At 38.9% G+C, this 20,875-nt stretch overlaps 2 protein-coding genes and 1 long non-coding RNA gene across 3 annotated transcripts in view; all 3 read left to right on the plus strand.

Moving 5' to 3' along the window:
• PCSK6 (proprotein convertase subtilisin/kexin type 6) overlaps window positions 1-5,633 on the plus strand; it is an 87,852-nt gene extending 82,219 nt beyond the window's left edge. The window contains exons 19-21 of the mRNA XM_063314397.1: window positions 586-709; window positions 2,219-2,331; window positions 3,908-5,633. Coding sequence (XP_063170467.1) covers window positions 586-709; window positions 2,219-2,331; window positions 3,908-4,005 — 335 coding nt within the window. The 3' untranslated portion in view covers window positions 4,006-5,633. The remainder of the gene's footprint in view (window positions 1-585; window positions 710-2,218; window positions 2,332-3,907) is intronic.
• Window positions 5,634-6,766: 1,133 nt separating this feature from the next.
• On the plus strand, window positions 6,767-8,033 carry LOC134504946 (uncharacterized). The gene is made up of 2 exons (XR_010068691.1): window positions 6,767-7,660; window positions 7,719-8,033. It is a non-coding gene; the product is annotated as an uncharacterized LOC134504946 (long non-coding RNA).
• Window positions 8,034-12,327: 4,294 nt separating this feature from the next.
• SNRPA1 (small nuclear ribonucleoprotein polypeptide A') lies at window positions 12,328-20,292 on the plus strand. The gene is made up of 9 exons (XM_063314050.1): window positions 12,328-12,480; window positions 13,673-13,820; window positions 14,032-14,110; window positions 15,252-15,298; window positions 17,625-17,727; window positions 18,654-18,733; window positions 19,123-19,198; window positions 19,505-19,598; window positions 20,052-20,292. The coding sequence occupies exons 1-9, from the start codon at window positions 12,330-12,332 to the stop codon at window positions 20,108-20,110; spliced, it is 837 nt and encodes a 278-aa protein (XP_063170120.1). The 5' UTR covers window positions 12,328-12,329; the 3' UTR covers window positions 20,111-20,292.
• Window positions 20,293-20,875: the final 583 nt, after the last annotated feature.

Below are 20,875 nucleotides of genomic sequence, written 5' to 3' on the forward strand. Positions count from 1 at the left end.
TGGGATGTCACTACTGCCAACCAGTGTCCTCCTGCCTTCAGAGAATCAATTGATTTTTTTTTAGTTTAAAAAATTGGAATTTCTGGCATCCCACTCAAAGTTTATTCTCCAGAAGGCTTGGCCCTGTCCATATATGTGACATAGTCATCTTGCTCACTGCAGCCCTTGACCCCTGCCCTCCAAATCTGCTAAGAGCAGCACTTGGCTATGAAAAGTTGCCATCTTTTCACTACATTGTCTGGTGTGAAATAAAGTTCTTTGAAGAGTTTCTTTGCCTGCAGATGGGAAACCAATAAGTCGTCGTCTTTCTGTTCAGATTACATTTGGAAGAAATTGCAATGATTTTTGGCTTATACTTCATTTTGATATTATCTCGCAAGAAATGCCCATGCTGTTCATTGATGCACCTTCTTTTTAAAGAATGAACGTCTCACAAACTGATATTTCTTGGCCACTAATGGGACAGGGAGTCATATTAATTCTGCATAGTTCTAAAGAATCTAGTAACTCCTCTCCCCACCGCCACCCGCATCTTGCACCTGCAACTTTCCTGACTGGGGGCCATGTTTTTCCCATGATCCTTAGGGCAAAGCCAAGAAGAATGTCTCCAGTGTGCCAGGAATCTCCATGAGTGGAGGTGTGTCCCAACATGTGGAGAAGGCTATTACCATGACGAGATATTTGGATTACCATTTAGAGTCTGCCGAAGGTAATTATCTGCTTTGGCAGCCCGATATGAAAGCTTTTAGAAAACTGGTTTGGGAGTGATCTGGAACCCTCGCTGAGCAATCTGCTTTGGCATGCTGCAAACGTAAATCTTTTGTCTTGACTGTCTAAAATTGCTCTGATGTTGCGAGATTTACAGAGGAAGAACAAAATAAGACTCTTAACTACTCAGATGCTTCTACAATAAGGCCATTTAGAGTTCCTTCTGCAATTTTGGAATCTGATTTTATTCTTGCCAGTTCCCCACATGCTCATCAATTTGATATTGCCCCTCCTTAGCTCCTTGCAACATCTGTTCCCAGAACAAAAGATGGAAGTGGAGGGAGGTGCTTTGCTACTAAGTGATCTTTTATGAAATGCTTTCCCCTGCAAGGGATACAGCTCAGGGGCCAGAGCTTTTCTTAAGTCCCAAGTTCAGCCAGATGATTCCCCTGGTACTCCTAGAAAAACCTAAAAACCACTGTATATGCCAGCATATGCTAGCACATGGCTTGCAAATCTTGATGTTGGAATCCCAATCATGTGGTAGGGCATCAGGTTGGGAAGGCTAATGTGGACAGAAGGACCTGACTTGCTTTAAAGCAGCTTCCAGTTTCTAAGTAGGGCATATACAGTGCATATAGGTGCTGAATTATGTGCAGCTGGATACCTCCCTTCACTGCCAACATGTTTTTCTTAATAAAATTACCACTATGAATCATTACTTTTAAAAAAAAAAAAGCAAACAAACTCACACAGAGATTTGTAAACTTCTTTACTTTTTGCAAAATAGAGCCCATTCTGCAACTTCAGCCCCCAAGAGGTTTCATTCCTGATTTGAGAGCTGCCTACACACTTAGCCTAGCTGATGCAGGTTTCTCAGAATTTTCTCTTTTTTTAAAAGTTGTATCAGAAAACAGAAAACTTACTCCAGAATCAGAGGAGAGAATATCTTAAATTCTAGGATTTTATAGCTGGGTTATGACTTAAACTGCTTTTGACTGCATGTTGTGTAAACTCAGCCAATTACTCATTGAATGAACCATAATTAAGACAACCCACTTTACTGCAGTGGGTGAACCTAGCCAATATCCACATAAAGACAGAGGTATAAATGTAGACAAAAATATAGGTAATGTATATAAGAATAAAAGGTGGCAGAATTATGAAATGGGTATTAGATGTCTTCGTTCATTCCTCTTCTAGGAATATGTAACATATTGTTTGCTTAACCATGCTTTCTTGAATAAACCACAGTGATTGGGTTCAACTTGCTAAGCAAAAACTGACCAGCATGGCTATGAGCTATATAATGTGGCTTGTCCCATTTTTGGCTTAACATGCAGAAACCTAGCCATTAAGCTTTGGTTTATGGTTTAGTTTGTTGCATGAATCCAGCCAATGGTGGCTTACTGAGCAAACCATGATTAAAGCAACGTGTGAATCACACCCATACCTAAATTAAGGTTATATGTGTACCACTAGTTATCAAATAATTGTCTTTTATTGTCAGGTGTGAAGATAACTGCTTAAGTTGCGATAGCACTGGAAGGAAATGTTCCAAGTGTAAAGAAAGTTTTAATCTGCTGAGTGGCTCATGCATTGCTAGTGATAGATGTCACAATGGTATGTATTTTCGTGGATTGTTAGTATGTGAAACAATTCTGTTTGGCGTGTGGCTACAAGTAGTGGAAAGTAAGGGTAGGAGTAGGCATAAAAGTTAATGTTTTGAATGTGTGGGAAATGGCGGTGAGCAGCTCAGGAAAAAAGAATCCAGCACTTCAAACAGAATTAGATGTTTAGTATCAGAATGAAGAGCAGATTGGGAAGAAATATACTGGGACTGTAAGAATTGGATTTTCAGTCAAGCCATTACTAGTTCTGCTTGCCTCCATTCCCTAGAATCTCATCCTTCTCTTCAACCAGATGTTCCTCATTCCTTTTCTTTCCTGCATCAAAGAGTATGGCAATTTAATCGCTTTTGTGGCTGAAATCTCATATTTATGGAATATATAATGAAGCCTACTGGAATTAAATTGGGGTTGGAGGCATGGATGGAGAAGAATTAGTGATGTGAAAATGGGCAAGTAGAGCCATCAACGTAACTTCTTTTGATATAAGATTCCACACTGAGCCACTGCAGAAGCTTCTGAAGGAAGGGAAGGATTTGCATATTCAGATCCATATAAGACATTAAATGTCAATTTTTCATTCTTAAATTTAGTCCCTCGTCACAAACTTGGCTGGCTATTCTGTCTGAATGTCTAGAAACATGCTGCAGCAGTTGTGGGGAGTCTAAACTTTATTTTTCATTTCACCTTCACTGCTGGGGGTGGGTAGAGTGATTGTAAGGAAACCTGCTGTAGTTGCTTTGTAGTTTTGTAATGCTACAATATAATTATTATATGGGAGAGACCCATAGCTCAGTTAGTAGAGCATCTGCTTTGTGTGCAGAAGGTCCAGTTCAGCCACGGGCATCCCAGTTGGCTTCTGGAAGCCTGACAACCGTGGTAAGAATGTGTAGACAAAACTGAACTCATTGGAACCAAGCCTTTGATGATGGACCCCCACTTCTTAAGTGGTGGAGTCCCATCAGACTCTTTGAGAACAGAACAGCAGGAACTCATCTGCACTATTCCAGCTTTTGGCATTATCCAGTGCAGTGTCAGCTTCTCATCTTACATTTTCCTATTCAAGGGAGGTACAAAGTTTTTCAGGGGCTGCAGGACATCCTTGGCCTCTGAATGGTGTGCTGGAGACGTTCTAAAAACTAGGCATGGCTAGGGCAAAGAAGTTGGTGAGACAGCAAAAAGTAACTTTGAATTTATATATTTAAACTAAACACAGTCCATATGATTGCTCCCCAAGTGTTTAATGATCCCCCCCATCTTAAAAATGAATATTTGGTGGTAGCTTGGGGGGGGGGGCTGAGACCCTACACCCGCTTCATTATTTTCTTGAACTAGAACACCCCGAGAATAAATACAAGGTTTGACTGGGGGTGGGTGGTGCTTTTGTATAGTTCCTTGTAGATGAATGTCCTTTGAAAGCTAGACTTCAGAATAATGGGGCAATGTGCTACTTTTAGTTCATCCAACAGAATAGGTTTTGTGCTCTTATAAATCCTAGTTTGTTCAATGGAAATGCTAATCTAATTTCTCTCTCCCCACTGTCTCTTCTTTCCAAATGCATACTCCCCCAGCTGATGATACATTCTGTGAGATGGTGAAATCCAACAAGTTATGTGAGAGCAAGCCATTTATACAGTTTTGCTGTCGGACATGCTTCCTGGCTGGCTAAGCCAGCATTTAATATCTTTCATCTGGAGGCCCTGATGTGCCAGTTCCTTACAACAAAGTTTCCTTTTTTTCTTTTCCACTTCTCCCCCAACCCTGGCCCTAACCTTCATCTAATGCTGGCTTCAGCTTGCAACTCAGATTGTTTCACTATCGCCTGCAAGTTTGGTTCCTACAGTGTAGTAAGTATTATGTCCTAGATAGTGTTATCACCTTGCTTGCTGCATCTTTACCAAAAATAAATAAAGTAAGATAAAAAGGCCAATGGCAATATGAATCCTTCTCAGACAAGTCTTGCAAGCGAAGATGCACATGGTCTCAGTTTCACTCATGCTAGCCAACTTGTCCAAATTGTTTCCAGGCAACCGTTGTGCGAGTAAGGATGCAGGTGTACATTCTTTCTGCATTTCCAAAAAGGAAAGGGCATTACTTCCTTCTCCCTCCCAAACCTTTTAGAATAGTTTACAAATTCCTAGGATCAGCTGCCTTAGATTTGCATTCTCTCCACTGCAACGTCATGATGTGATATGATTTGTTTCCACAACATTGTACTGGAAAATAAGCACATTCCCCATTGTTTTTGATGGCATCATGGTCTTAGCTTGACAGTGACCAAAGAGGGATTTATAGAGTTGGCAGGGAACAGTGGTCTCCACTTAGCCCCGTGCATTCATCTCCCTGTGCACTGACCTCAACATTCAAACCATGCTATAAATGATCTGGTGTGTTGCCTATGACTCTGATCAACTGGATTTGAAGCCATCTCTGGGAAATAGCTGGTAACATGCTAGACTCCTAACCACAGATGCAGCTGCAATATTCTCTCCCTGCCCAGACAGATCTCTGAGCTCTGACAGATCGCTTTGCTTCTCTCGGCCCACCATATCTCGCCAACAAAATATTCCTGAAAGATGACAGCTCAGTGATTTCAGGAGGCCAACCTTTCCAAAGGGTGCTTCATTTAGCCAGTCAAGAAGGAAGGAAGGAAGGAAAGAAAAAGAAAACAGCCAATTCTACCAAATCACATTGAACAGAACAACACATCTGAATGTTTTCGCTATACATAAATATATACATATATATAATATAATATATATATTTTATAGTTTGTCATGTGGTGTTTATATAATTGTGTTAAGATATATTTGACTATGTTGTCTTATAGATTTTTTTAAAAAAGAAGTAACTTATACAGTCATTGCCTTCATAGAATTTTTTAATTATTTTTACAGGGACATAACTTTTTTTAAGAAATGTGTTACCCTCCTTTCTAATGACATCTTTATAAGCTTCAACAAAGTTATTTCTTTGTACTGAGACATATGTAAACAATTTTTTTTTCTTATACAGTAATGCCTGTTCTGACTCACATTTTTAATAAGTTAAAACCTCCAGTCTGTGAAACGTGAAATTGGCAGTAAAATGTTAATTGGCTCTTTACAAAGTGGGTTTTCAAAATTTTGGGGTGGGGGAAGGTGGGAAACTAAAAATTAATTGGTATGTTCATACTGCTTGAACCCATGTGCTGTCAAACTGGTGGGATGAATACTGAAAGCCAAGCTAGTGTTTCTGATATGGCCAAAAGCTGGCAAAACAACCACAACATGAATAAAATATTTATAATCCCCATGAGTTATACTGTATTGATTTCATGCTACTGAAGTATATTGTTTTATTTTATTATGTAGAATATCCTATCTCTTGTAATCTTTTATAACATCTCTGAGAGAGACCAAAATATACATATTGGTAAGTAGCACATGGGTAAAAATTCCCTGGGTGCAAAATTCAACTAATCTTTTTAATTAGGCTGCATCACTCCTTCTTGGTGGACCAAAGATTCATAACACAGTCTGGGGTATATCTAATTAATCAGGCTTCAGTTGTTCTATCTATTTGTACATGTATTTCAAAATACAGGGATGGAAGAGGCATCCCAGATCCTTTCTTAAACAGACCATCTCTAAGATGGAATGAGCTGTGATCCAGAAAACTAACTTAGGCATTTTTTCTCTCCTAATACCAATTTCACAGTAGATAGAAGCAGCCCATCTTCAGTGATCCCATTAGGGTTGCTTCAGTCATCACTGTCTTTCAATTTTTAGAGATGGGAGGATTAAAAGGAGGAACTTGCTGTATGAATATAAGCATTTTGGAAAATTGGAAACCTCAGTTGCACCATGACATGGGATCCATTTGTTAGTAGAATCATTTTCCTGCTGGCAGACATCCTTTCCAAGATGGTGGAAAAGCGATGGGCAAGATGGGATTAACTTGAGGCGGTTGAACTTTCCTATTGTGGCCTCTTGATATTTCTTTCATGTGTTGTACTAAACCATAATGCGGTCTGTTTGGTTTTGATATAGCATGCTCTCTGAACCCTCCCACTGTGGTTTGTAAGTCATGGTTTATGTCCTAGCCTGTGTGAACCCAATTGTTTAGTCAGTAAACCATGATTGTGGGTGAGCATGATGTAGGGCTCTGCCTGAGGAAATAATGCCTTTTTTTGTGACTCTGGATTCCCAAAACTCCAATAGGGGAATGCATGGATCAGTGATTATGAAGTTCATTTGCTCTGTGTCTCAGAGCTGTAACTATTATAATATAATGTCCTCAAAATGTTTAATTCTTCAGTGTCCTCAAATCCCTGCCAGCAGGAACGTGGAAAGAAATGCCAGTACACAATAGGCAAATAACAGAGGGGCAAAGTTCTTAATGGATTCTGTCTTTACTGCATGCGTAATTCCTGGTACCTAGCTGTAATTAGTAAAGAAAGGGATTGTATAATGTGGAGTACTTGGTGCTCTCTGCGCTTAGTTGTTTGCTTGCTTGCAGACATTTCACTGATGATGTTCCCTAGTTGGGTAATGAAACATCTGCAAGCCAACAACCAAGCACAGAGAGCACCAAGGACTCCACAGTTCAACCCTGAGCGGTGTATATTCTATTCTGTTGGATTGTATAACAGTTTCTACCAGGGCAATCCCAGACACCTCTATTCAGAAGTAGACTCATTAAATTCACTGGTGCTTTCTCCCTGGTAAAATGGGTATAGCAACCTTTCCCAGTCAGCACAGATTTTAGAGTGCAGTCTGTGATCCAAGGGTTGAACTAGTAGTGACAGGAGCAGAAGAGAATTAAAAGAAGGTTTAATTTAGCCAAAGTATCAGCTGACCCTTCAAGATATAAAATGAGATCTAAACTCTCTTCCCAAGCCCTGGAAGCAAACACCTGCTCTTTCATTGTAGGAATGAGTGAGTAAAGCTGCAATAGTCAGAGAAAGGTGCTTGGAAAGAATGAAGGAATGGACAGACTCTTTCCCGAGGCTTGGTATGTGGTGCAAACATGGCCCTGGCTTAGCATAATGTTTAGTTCATAACAGCATGGGAAGTAAATGGTGGTTCAGTGCATTCTGTGAACCCAGTCACAGACCTGCAAACTATCTAGCCGAAGCTGGGCTATTTCAAATAATTTATGCAGGACGTTGACGACTCTAAATCTTTGGTAACCTCATCATTTTCCGCACTATCATATTTGGTTATACTAATAATACTCCCAGTATAAGGTTAACTGAAGAAGTCTCCTGGTTTACTCAAAAGTAAATCCTATATTCAATAGCACTTCCTCTGCTTTGTATAAGGGTGTCATTTATTTTATTTGTCCCCACCCATCTCCTCCCATCAGGGGACTCTGATATGTGTTCATCAGCATTCTGAGATGGAAATTCAAGGCTAAGCATGACTTAATTTGAGAGGATTTCAAAGAGAGGAAAACAGCAGCGCTGGCAGAAATGGGTAGATGCCACTGGAACAATCAATCTTTGGAAATGAGCCATGTCTTTAGTGTTCAACCAGTTAATCAAATATCATGTATTATATGCCCCCTAGATATCTGTTAGGTCTCCACTTTTTAAAGTTCCTTTTGTATTGACTTTCCTCATGCTTGTTATTTGTGAATTATGATGTTATGAAACGGGGAGTCTATAAATTTGTGTAATAAATAATACATAAATAAACCAGTTGATTGATAGGACCAAGGAAGCTCAATTATGTTTTTAAAAAATCAATTGTGGTTGAGTATGGCACACTGGTTGGTGTTTTCACAATAATTTATTTCTTGGCAAAAGCTGACTCAGTCCCACACAAAATTTGTGTTTTTCACCAGACTATCTATATATCTATCTATATATCTATCTTACATCCATCTATCTATCATCTCTGGATGGGTAAAACATTTTTCTTGTTAAGTATGCAGTTTCTGATGAAGTAGACACTTGGCATAAATTTCTCTGATGCTAGTATGCCACCTCGTGGTCTCCAGTGACAGGAATATAAGATTTAAATCCAGTTGTTGCAGTTCAGAGGGTGCCTAAGGAAGGGAGAAATATTAATTCTACTGACATATAGCATTTGTACCCCTCTATCTTGATTTCCTTCCAGCAATCTCAGAGCAGAAAATGTGAGCTTTCTTCCCAGTAAACACAGTATAGAGAGAAATGCAGAATTGCCCCAAGCCAGAAACAATGGATGAACTTTCAACATTTGATAAACCTAAAAAAGGAACATTAGAAATGCCAGATCAATCCATTTTCCTCCAGTAGCAATACAATACATTCCTAAAGTAAAAATCATTAACATCACACACATAGAGTATACCAGCAAGAATGTCTCTTGTGTATCCACAACGTTAATTTGGCTGTAACTTTTACCTTTTAAAAAATTATTTGGGAGGCCTATGAGACACTGGGGAAGCAAAGACTTTATAGCATAACACAAGAATACAGACCCAGGATTTCCAGGAATTGTTTGCATTTTGTGGTGTAGTGACTTCATTGTTTCTAGGTGCATTAAGACCCCTTATGCTTTTAGTTTGTTTTCTATCAAAAATCTGCAAGAAATTGTGCCTTTATTATTTGGTGTTCAATTCCAAAGCAACAATTTCAGAAGATGGGATAGCAGAAAAAAACTTAGTTTGTGGATGCTTGTGGGCTTTGGTTGCCCATTTATTTTGGACCTGTTTTTCCGTTTAATTTTGCTATTTGAAAATTTAAGGTGCAGTCAGATTTGCTCTCTTCATGTTTCAACTTCTCCTTGATCTTAAAATTCAGTCCTAGTTGGCTTTCTTCCCTACCAACCCTTACATGGTAATGTGTCTTACTAGTTAGCAGTATGCTGCTCTAACACTGCCCTCCTGGCTTATTAAAAAATGCATTATCCTCACTGATGCATGCAGAAGGACTATATTGAGGACACTTCTTGGCTGATGAACAACCAATAATATATAATTGCTAAGAGATAAGCAATGTCTGGTCAAGGCTGGGCTGATCACATCAACATTCCTCTCCAAAAGACAGACAGACAGACAGAGAAGACGTGCATAGTAAATTTTACATGCTATGGCTTCTGTCAATTTAAGTAGAGGTAAGTTGTGTTTTATACAGAAGACTGGTGAGAAACTCTTTAAATAGTGAACTGCCAACACACTGATTTCTTCATGTTGCCAAGATGTTCTAACAAGAATGCAACCTGCAGGTGAAAAAAAGACCAAGTTGTATATTTGTCTGTGTGTAAATGCATACACATTAGCATTAATTTTGTGTGAACACAGGAAAGGAACAAAGGCACATCTGTCTTTGTCAAACATGCAGTCAATTTTTTTCAGAAATGTGTCTGTTTAGGAGTTGCTATAAAACAGCACAGGCCTTGGACCTCATATCAAAGATGCTTCCTTGAAGCTATTAAAAGAGGCAAGATAAGTGAAAGAAGCTGAGCTAGACAAGGCAAGGCAAGTTTGGAGAAGCAGCTGAGCAAATGGTCTGGACTAAATTCATTTTGTCTATAAAAATGGCAGTTCTTGGAACAGGAGTACAATCTTCTGCATGAGCTGAATTCAGACAATGCACTTAACCTAATTTTGGTGTGGAATCAAATGTAGGACCCAAAGCAAATATTCAAGGCTGAACTGCAGTATTTATTAAACAGTGCACACTGGGGAGGTTCTCACCAAGATGGTGGGTGCCTCCCCTGCAGGCTGAAGGAATGATATTTATATATTACAGCAAAAGGAAATGATGTAAGCATACGTGTTCATATGATGATGCAGGCATACATACATATTCATAAGCCATACATCTCGTTACTTTCTGCCCTACTTATCTACTCTGAAGAAAGCCATTGTCTGGTGGGAAGAAGGGAGGGAGCAAACTTCTTGAATATGGAGATTCATGGGCTGCTCTGGGAATATCCTGACAAAAGTTAGCAAAAGCTGCAGAAGCTGGTGTGAGATAGTTTCCAAGGTTGTTGCCATATTTTTTTATGTTTCAGTTTGGTTTAAATGGGACCATTCATCTGAAAACTTATTTTTCTCCCAATGGAATGAATCCATTTTCTGATTTCAACCATAAACTAACCACACGGACTGTAGGTGGATGCTAAGCCACCAAACAAAAAAAGGTTTAGGATTGACCAAGCTAAGCACATTGTATAAACTCAGCCAGATTGTCTACTCAAATTTAAGCGCAAGGTGCAGATGTATGCGAAAATGTAGATGCTGTGATCTATAGTCCAGTCGCTATAGGTTTCTGCCCAAAAGTTGGAATCAGCACGTGGGAAAGTCTTTAGTAGCAAGCTCTTGGCAACAGACAACACGATTCTCACAAAATCCTATTTAATCAAATTTATTGAAAGGGAAAAGGGATTCAGTTTCAGAAATGTCAACAACTAGATGCTTTCACTTTAACACCCAACTTATCTCTAGCCCTCTTAATTCTCTTGCTAGCAACTGTTTGATTAATAGAGGAGGTGGGGGGTTTTCTGATGACGGAGCATGCCAATTTTATGAGCTAGCAATGCCTCATGAATCACTAGCTGCTTTCTCAGGCTCTGAGAAGTCCATTACAACTGACTGCATTCACACAACATGCAGTAGACTAAAATAGGTCATAATAAAATCAATCTGTTTGGACCTCATTTAAATACAAACATAGTGGTTGTATGAGACTTCTGTTGTAGCAACTCCAAGGAAAGTCTCTCATTGCTCTGATTCCTAGTAAGGTTTATTAAGGAAGTAACAACCCAGGAATTCCAGCAAGGACTCTACTCTCCAATGAGAAACCTATATTTAGGCAAATCAGAGTGGGAAGTTTCTGTTTCCTTTTCTCTAGCACTTCCGCTGGGATCGAACTTGGGTTGTGGGGAGAGTTTTGGCTGCAATACTGCCACCTACCACTCTGCGCCACAGGAGGTTCTGCAACAGTCAAAAAGAACAACAAATATATAAAAACAATCATTATAAAAATATGAAACAAACATTAAACATTAAAATATTATTAAAAATTAAAATATATTTCCTTGCGATTACAGTGGAGATAATGAAGATAATTGACTGGTGTGCAAAACTTTCTTGTGGTGAAAAGCTTTTTGGGCTGGTAAAAAATGAACAAGAGCCAGAAGGACAAATGGGCCTTATAAATGGGTATCTCAATTTGGTAAATGTTCTTCTTTGGGCTACTTCTGTTTTAGATTTTTTCAAAATGCATAATAAAGATTTTTTAAAAAATGGTTTGGAAAAGGCAAGTAGACTGAGGTCTGAGGGATACCTACCCTTTTAGCCTTCAAGAGGGCCGTGAAGACCTGGCTCTTCCCCCAGGCATTGGGCTACGATGGGGGTTGAGCCAGGAGGCTGTTTGGTCTGTGTTTCTTATACTTTTTGCTCTCAGGACCGCTTCTCATTTTTGAAAAGTATGGAAGACCCCAAAAGAGCTTTGGTTTGTATGGATTATATTTATTGATATTTACCATATTAAAAATTAAAATCGATGCATTTGTAGAATGATTATCTAGTCATATAAAAATAACAATATTAAACCCCTTCAATATTAATATCAATAAAAAAATTTTCATAAAAATTTTTTTTAACAGATAAAGAATAATAATGAGAAGAGTGACATTGTTTTAAACGTTTGCAAATATCTTCAGTATCTGGCAAATCAGATCACATTTTAAGAAACACTACATTAAATCCTCAATGGGCTTGTCAGGGCATCTTGACAATAGTGTTTTGCCACCTGCAAGTATTTGTATTTCTATTTGGGCTTTATTGGGAGGGGGAAGAGCATCTTCTGTGACTTTGTAAACCCAAGGGGGGGTTTCCAGGTAAATCCAACCCCCTCCCCTTGAAAAGAGGAGGTCCTCCACGCCAACAGCGTCAGCGTTACCATGGCGACGGAGTAGCCCTGCGCTAAAGCCGGCGGCGCTCGATAGCTCGGCTTTCGGCTCCGGCCGCTCGGTAACTCAGCTCTCCGGATTGCGTCAGGGGTCGTTGCGACGCATGCGCGCTCCATTAAAGCGCCTTTCTGGCAGCGGTGCGTCTTTTGCGGAGGTTGCTGAAGAGGGAAAGATGGTGAAGCTGACGGCGGAGCTCATCGAGCAGGCGGCGCAGTATACCAGCGCCGTGCGAGACCGCGAGCTCGACCTGCGCGGTAAGAAGCCAGCGTGGGGGCGGAGCGGGAGTGAGCTTGCTCCTGTTCGGCTTCGTAGGCCCGGGGCTCCTGGGCTGGCTACGCAAAGCGCTTTCCGAGCGGGATGGTGGCCGGTGAGGGTCCTATTTTAAAAAGCGCTCTCATGGCATGTTAGGGAACGGGGAGGTCGCGTAACTCTGGTTTGTGCGGGTTTTAAAGTCCCTCGGGACGCTCCCAGGAGTGGGGTCGGGAATGGCTCCACTTCCGGCCCTCTGGCCCTGGGAGCCACCTGTGTACCCAAACCTGTTTCTGACCGTCTGCTCCAATCTGGTGTGGCCTGCAAGGACCTGGCATGGCTGCCTGGGCAATAGCAGCCTTGATTCTTGATACACGAACAAGCACAGTGGTTTTTAACTCTGTCCGCCGCCCGGAGTCACCGCCGTGTCTGAGTTGGGCGGCCTTATAAATTTGTTTAATAAATAAAAGTAAATAAAAAGCAAAAGAGCAGGCTTGGTTCTTCAGGGTTGGGGCCCAGAGAGAAGGCTTGGCCTCTCTGTTCTACCCTGTCTTTGGCACCTGAACTTGCCTTAAGTGAAAAATGCATGCCGTGGGCCTGATACAAGGTGGCTTGGCCCTGACCCCCATGGGTGATAAGCTCTGGGTTGTGCTGGAGGCATTCGGGGCTCCCTGCCTGTTATTGGTGGGCCAGATTTTGTGTGTTTTTTTTTCTCCAGCAGGCCTATAAAAGCAAATTTGTTCATTTTTGCTGATTGATTCACTTTGTAACAGTCTAGGTTAATTTATACCTAGAAGCTCTTACAAATAAGTAAAAAAGCCAAGATCTTTTGTTTTTGATTCCCAGCATCTGTTAAGGTGTGTGGTTTATTTGCTTTTTGATTACAAATGTTGATAATACTGTTTTTTTATATACAGTACTTTTATATCTAAAACTATTGAACAGCTTTATGTATTTCAATAGATAAGTCTGTAAAGTCATAGAATCCTGTTTCAAATGTTGTTTCCTTCTGTCTGTTTGAGCTTGCCACCATTCACTCTGGCAGACTCCCACGTTCTCTTATGAATTTGATCCATTTTGCCAGGCCTCCTTGCCAGATTTGTTATAAGTGTAGCAATTATAGTTCGCTGTTAAATGTTATCAGATACATGCTCAGAATGTATATTTTCTTTTTTATACTGCTTTGTGTTTTATCAGGATACAAGATTCCTGTAATTGAGAATTTGGGTGCCACGTTGGACCAGTTTGATACTATTGATTTCTCAGACAATGAGATTCGGAAATTGGATGGCTTTCCGCTGCTGAAGAGATTGAAAACCTTGCTGATGAATAACAACAGATTAAGGTGAGTGTATTTCCAGCCACAATTTTGAGGCCTGGAGTCGTCTTCTGTAGATCTGTGGTTCAAATGGAAATTCTAGATTGCTCTTTCTTTCTGTTGCATACCTGAATGCAAATGTAAAAGCAGATGATACTTGGTAAAGAGATTCTCTTCTACCAGATTTTGTTTAATTGTTTAATTGTTTTCTTCTCTCTTTACCCTGTCCCTTTTTTAGCCGAATTGGTGAAGGACTTGAACAGTCTTTGACAAATCTCACTGAACTCATCCTTATCAACAATAACATCATGGAATTGGTAAGTCAAATAAAGGAAAGAATAAATAACTAAGCTAGGGTGACCTAGAGTTTAAGAGTTATGCTCAATTTCCTTCTCAATACCTAAACATTCTTAAAAGACCTGAACACTTTAGCTGGGCATGCATAAAATTGTGGGAATTTGTATGGTAGTTTCTAGATGAATTTCTACATCATCCTAAGCCATAGAGTATAGTTTACAAGGACATTGGCTGGATTACAAAGCCAAAAGACAATTGACTGTTTTGAAACCCGTCTGTGCTGAGTTGCATGACTAAATGTTCTAATGGTTTTCTTTTACTCTCTCTCTTGTTCTAATCTGAATTATATATGTGCTGATATTTGAATTTGCCTTTTTCCTACAAAAGGATAAAGAGGAGGATGTTTGTTTTTGTGTTTAATGATAAAATTTCCCAAGCCTTTTTAATCTTAGTTTTAGTGTTATATCATTGGTTTATACATTTATCCATATACGCTTCGTTAATATAAACAGCAGAAGATAGATGTTCTCAGGCAAGCAGCCTTGATGAAAGCAATTTGAATTGTTTGCACAGTCAAGATTTACAATTTTCCCCTTTTAAGAAAACTGAACGACAGGACTGGTCTCTAAATGTAGTTTGACAAACACAGGTGGTTGAAGTAAACAGCAGGGCCATTATGTGTTTCTCTAATTTCAGTCCATGTGTGTTGGTCTGCCTTGCCAATGGCTTGGTGCCAATCTGCGGAACATTTTTGACCTTATAATGCATAAACCTGGGCAACCTTTCTTCCTGTAATCTACAAAAGACAATGTAACTTGGTTTCTTTCTTCTGGAAGAAAAAAGTTAGTGGCTTTCTCTAGCTCAGAAAGAATGCTGTGCATCAGGCAGGCCAGGAGTTTGCAGCTTAGAAGTTTAAACTCTACAGGTCATTAAGCTTAACAACATGAAGCATCAAAGCTTCAGATTGATTGTGTATATAAAAAATAAAAATCTGGTGAGTATATATATGGTGAGTGCTAAGCCTAAACTTTCTTAAATTAAATTGCATACATGATATATGCTTGTTCTATACTAAAGCTTGTACTTCTTGAGGGAGATTAGTTTCAACAATGCAAAATGTAAATAATGTTTAACACTAACCTAATGTTTTATTTTACTTAGGGTGATCTTGATCCTTTGGCAACTATCAAATCCCTAACTTATCTGAGGTATAAAATCTTTATTTTTAAACAGTCTTACTGGTTGGTGAAAAAATTAAGGACATGGCTACTGTTACTTAAAAACAAATTTATTTATTTACTTATCAGATTTATATTGCACCTTTATTTGTACAACTAAACATAGGTAAAGGTAAAGGTTTCCCTTGACGTAAAGTCCAGTCGTGTCCGACTCTAGGGGGCGGTGCTCATCTCCGTTTCAAAGCCGAAGAGCCGGCGTTGTCCATAGGACACTTCCGGGTCATGTGGCCAGCATGACTCACGGAACGCTGTTACCTTCCCGCCGAAGCGGTACCAATTAATCTACTCACATTTGCATGTTTTCGAACTGCTTGGTGTGCAGAAGCTGGGACGAGCAACGGGAGCTCACCCCGCCGCGCGGTTTCGAACCGCCAACCTTCTGATCGACAGCTCAGCGGTTTAACCCGCAGCGCCACCGCGTCCCTAGGACAACTAAACATAGTATACATAATATTTCCTCCTCCTGTTTTCTCTGTAACAACTCTTCCTCCATAAGGAAGATTGGGCTAAGAGAAAATGACTGACCCAGTGTCACCCAGCTGGCTTTTATGCTATAATTTTTCATTATTTTTTTACAATAAAGCTGATTATTTATGGTGATACATGTTGGAGAGAATACAAAGATTTTACATAGTTGTCACTTCCTCAGTTTTCATTGAATTTTAGATTTTCTCCCTGAAAGATTTATCTTTGTAGATCGAATACTTAAAACATATGACTAGATGTCAAAAAGATTTAACTAGAATACAGGTAGTCAAATTAAATGCTTGCCTGCAAGTTCAAGTGGTAGTCTAGAAAGAACTTTGGTTCTGTGAAAAGTAAATTTGTTTTTCCACCAGAAATTGAACAAATAGCTGGTTGAAGTTAGTGCCATAAAAATATGCAATTGCTATGTGTTTTATTTATTTAAAGATTGATATTGTTCCTCTTCCATAGCAAGGTAGAATGGGTTATTTACAGAAACAAAACAATACATGCATAGATATAAAACAGCATCAGTTAGAATCAGCCTGTGATTACTTTTTAAAAACAAAGGCTCCAATTTGTTTGTGGTTCAACATATTTCTTTAATACTGAAGTTGTTGGCTATTCCAAATAAGTGGGTTCTTTGAGTCTGGATTAAAACTTATTTTTAGGAGAAGTGTATAATCATGAAAAAATAGAATTATTTTGAAGATTGCAAATATTTGCACAGGAAAAATATAACGTGAGCTCTTTAATAAAATATTGCAAAATGTTTTTCATAACAGGTAATCAAAAGACTAAGTTCCATATATTCTAGAGGTGTTAAAATATTTTGTAGTCAAAACTTGGGAGTTTTCCATTCCAATCTCATTAGAAACATTCTTGGGAGATGCCTTAGCAGTCTGAAAGTGGGTTGCTCTGGCTATGAAAGGAGGTCAGAATGTAATGTTTCAATATCAGAATGGGACATTTTGACCTTGTAATATTTTATATATGTATAATGTATGGTGTTAAATCAGGTTATATAGGGTAAATTCCTTGATAGGTATTTGAAATAAGTGCCTTCTTTTTTTGCATGTAATTGCAATGTTTGTAAAACATAAGAAATCTCCATTTAATAGCTCATTCTTTTTCACATGTAAACTTGGAACAATCCTAAGATATTTTTTTATCTGCAGTCACTTGTTAACTGTGTTAATGGTTTTCCTACTAACAGATTAAGGTGCTATTGTATCTAATCATTTTGGCCGGGTGCAGAGGTTGAATTCAGCTGCCCCCTTTTCGAATGTTAATTATTGCACCTGGGGGGAGGAACCTGCCCGGACTTGTTTCAGTTCCTCTTTCTCTTGTCCGCCGGCATGTAGTCAGCCAGATAGCTCTCAATGAGAGCTAAGTCCTTTAAATATGTTTTGCTTTCATTTTGCTTTCTGTAAATAAATTATTTTTATAGAAATGCCTGGTGTGTGACTTTTCTGATCTCTCCTGGGCTAAAGGCTTTCCCAGCAATCTGCCAACAAACTGATCGGTGTTGCAAACTCTTATCCTTATCAAAGACCTGTGTCTGTATTGCTTTTTCATCTGGTAATTAATTTATTTTAATTGTTCAGACTACGTTCCTTTGATCTCAGGTTTTGGGGTCACAATTTGTTTTTTCCATTCCATCCTTTGTGGTCAAGAAATGACCTAAGAATTCAGAACTTTATGAGAAACACAATTGACAGAAATGGAAGGGAAAGCCCAGAGTTTTTCTCTTAGTAGTCCCTGTATTTAAATTGTCTAAACACATTTCTCCTTTTGGAATTGAGTGAATGTCTTCCTTTTCCCTCTTTAGTGTTTTGAGAAATCCTGTAACAAATAAGAAGCATTATAGGTTGTACGTCATCCACAAGGTTCCACAAGTCAGAGTGCTGGATTTCCAAAAAGTGAAATTAAAAGTAAGTCCTCTGACACTTCTGAAGTACTGTTTCCTGACAAGTAGATTCATTTGCTTTATTTGAGTTTTTCTATTTTCTGGGTATCATTTTGATTATGGATGGACTTTTGCAACTGTAATTTGAAATGTCGTCTTGTAATTGCTGATCTTATGGAAACATACCACAATGCAGTCATAAAGCTGGAAGTTTTAAAATATATACTTGTGTTCTAAATTTAAAAGGTAATTAAGATAAAACTAGAGAGCCAGTCTGGTGTAGTGGTTAAGGCACCAGGCTAGAAACCGGAAGACCCTGAGTTCTAGTCCTGCCTTAGGCACAAATCCAGCTGGGTGACCTGGGCCAGTCACTCTCTCTCAGCCCTAGGAAGGAGGCAATGGCAAACCACTTCTGAAAAACCTTGCCAAGAAAACTGCAGGGACTTGTCCAGGCAATCTCCAAGAATCAGATATATTTGAATGGATAAAAAAAAGATAAAACTAGGAATTCTGGTTTTGTGTCCAACCAGCATATGATAGACCAAATGAAAATTTAGAATTCATTTTGAAACATGTATTCTGTTCTTTTAAACTAGCACATTTGGAGTAAGTCCCTAGAAACTGGGATATTAATTCCTTTCTTAGATGGTTGGAGAAAGAAAGTGAATAATATCAGAGCATCTAAGCTAAATGGAATTTGTTGTATGACATAGTAGTTTATGTGCCATCTTTGACAGCAGTACATCCCTTTTCAAAAATGGAAGAAATGTCTGACATAAACTACACAACCTTTGGGAAGAATTGCAAGTTAAAATGCATAATCTTGATGTGTGTGTGTGTATTTATATAAGTTATTACACATCCTGCAATTTGCTTTGGGGCAAAAACCATGCACAGTATGCTTGTTTCTGTTGATGTTGCATTAACTTTGTGTGTGTGGTGTTGCTGTAGGAGCGTCAGGAGGCAGAGAAAATGTTCAAGGGCAAGCGGGGTGCACAGCTTGCAAAGGATATTGCCAGGAGAGCCAAAACGTAAGATACGGATAACCACTTTAAACTCTTCAGAAACACCACAGGCAAATGAAGACCTAGTTGAAGAAGCAGTAGCTGTCACTAATTAACACTGCATTGCTTCATATACCTTTGAAGAAACAATATGACTTGTGATGGTTCAAAATTTAACTCAGCAGCTTAACCTGCATGTACCATTTTCATTTTGCTTGGGACAGTGTTAAAGGGTGGTATTAGGGAATGCTTTCCTGGTGGTGTTTCTGAAAGAGCTATCATTTAATTGTATCAGTTTGTTAACAAAGATAAGATACTACACTTGATTGAAATCTGGGCTTCCCTGGGCTTCTCTTGGGAAGTTCAAGAAGCAGGTGAGGACCTTTTTAAATTTAACAGGACATTTCTTTCTGAAGTTTCAACCCAGGTGCTGGTTTGCCTACTGACAAAAAGAAGGCTGGCCCCTCCCCAGGAGACGTGGAGGCTATAAAGGTAATATTTTCAGACCCCATAAAAGGAGAAATCAATCAAGAAAAGGTGCTCAGTGGACAAATCTAGCCAAAGTCTTGATATAAAAGTACATGCTGCTGTTAATTTCCAGAACTTTATTTTGTTTGTTTGCAGTTGTAAGCTTGCTTTTGCTACTGTGTAGCTTTCTCTTCATTTGTTTTGCAGTTGATGAATATAGATTCCTTACAAATTCATAGCTGTTTGTTACAGAAAATAATATCCTTTGAGCTTGACTATTCATTGGCCTTTCTTAATGTACATGAGTGACTTTTGATGTTTCTTTTTAAGAACGCCATTGCAAATGCCTCAACTCTGGCTGAAGTGGAGAGGCTCAAAGGCTTGTTGCAAGCTGGTCAAATCCCTGGCAGGGACCGTAAAGCTGGTAAGAAATAGCTAGCCTTCCATCTTATAGAACGGGTAGCTGACCAGTTTCTGTTGAAAGAGCAGAGAAGGAGACTTTTTATTGTTTCTGGAGCAAGTTAGGGTAATTTTGAAGGCAGAATGGAACATTTCAAGGCTGAGGTATTTAAATTGCCATCTTGTTGAGAATATGCTGTTTAAAATATGAACAAAAACAAGCAATACAGAATTAAATACTCTTCGCTACAGAGTGTGGTAATGTGTCCTTATTGCAGTCTGGGGCAGCAAGGAAGGTCAGAATATGCAAATAACTCAAAAGTTGGCAAGTTAGTATGAGAGATTGTAAATCTTTCCAAATGAAAAAAAAACTGACCCAGTACAACTGTTCCTTCGGTAAGAATATGATCTTTCACATCTCTGGTGGACAGAATTAAGGTTGTTTTTTTTAAAATTTGATTTCTTATTTGTTACTTAGGCCCTTCAGATGAGGCTGAGGAGGAGATGGAGGAAGATACAGTTGCCAATGGATCTTAATATGCACTTTTTTACATCTTGTATAATCTACAGTATACTATTGTTTGGCTGAGCTTTTGAGTTCTTTCCTGAACACAACTTTTTTGTTTCGTTGAAAAGCACTGTGGGGATATGCAAATTGTAGTTTGTAAATTTTATACTGTACATTTGAAGTTAAATAAAGCCGCCTTTTTTGAAATGCATTCCGCCATTCAGTGTAAACTGTTTTAATGTTTATGTTCAGCTAGATTAACAGTATAATAAACGAATTTACTAGTGCTATAACTGTTATTGGGATTGCACAGACTCCCAACGCATCTGCTCTTACGTTATGCTTTATTGTGTTGTTCTGTCACAAGCAGCAAGCTCTGTTTGGGAATTTGCTTGTTAAGTCAGGTTTGCAGACTCAGATTCAAGTGAGAGCTCGCTCACTGCTGATTGAAAATAGCAAAAAAGATGAAAAATGATTGGCTAAATGTTCAGCTGAGCAGAAAGAAAAGCAGATTAGTTACTATGCAGTGCCAATTTAATGTTTTGGATGCAACATGCTAAACTTAGAATTAACTATGGTGAAATTTATCTTTTTAGTTGGCAGGGTTAAGACACTACTAAAATATTGTGACATCCACGTTGCTGGAGTTGTAATGCCATGCAGATAAGCAGGAATGATGGCCACTACTGTGATTCTCAATCTGTCAAATGGTGAAATAGACCTGTTTTACTTTTCCTGATTTTTTAGAAAAGTTTGTTGTATGGTCCATGATAAACCAGATAATAAGGTATATA

Source organism: Candoia aspera, chromosome 13, assembly GCF_035149785.1.
Source record: "Candoia aspera isolate rCanAsp1 chromosome 13, rCanAsp1.hap2, whole genome shotgun sequence".
In the NCBI taxonomy this organism is placed as follows: domain Eukaryota; kingdom Metazoa; phylum Chordata; class Lepidosauria; order Squamata; family Boidae; genus Candoia; species Candoia aspera.

Coding starts and splice junctions, on each gene's coding strand:
- SNRPA1 (XM_063314050.1), top strand. CDS start 12,330: ATGCGCGCTCCATTAAAGCGCCTTTCTGGCAGCGGTGCGTCTTTTGCG. Junction 17,728..18,653: donor TCCAAAAAGTGAAATTAAAA/GTAAGTCCTCTG, acceptor GTGTTGCTGTAG/GAGCGTCAGGAGGCAGAGAA. Junction 18,734..19,122: donor ATTGCCAGGAGAGCCAAAAC/GTAAGATACGGA, acceptor TTCTTTCTGAAG/TTTCAACCCAGGTGCTGGTT.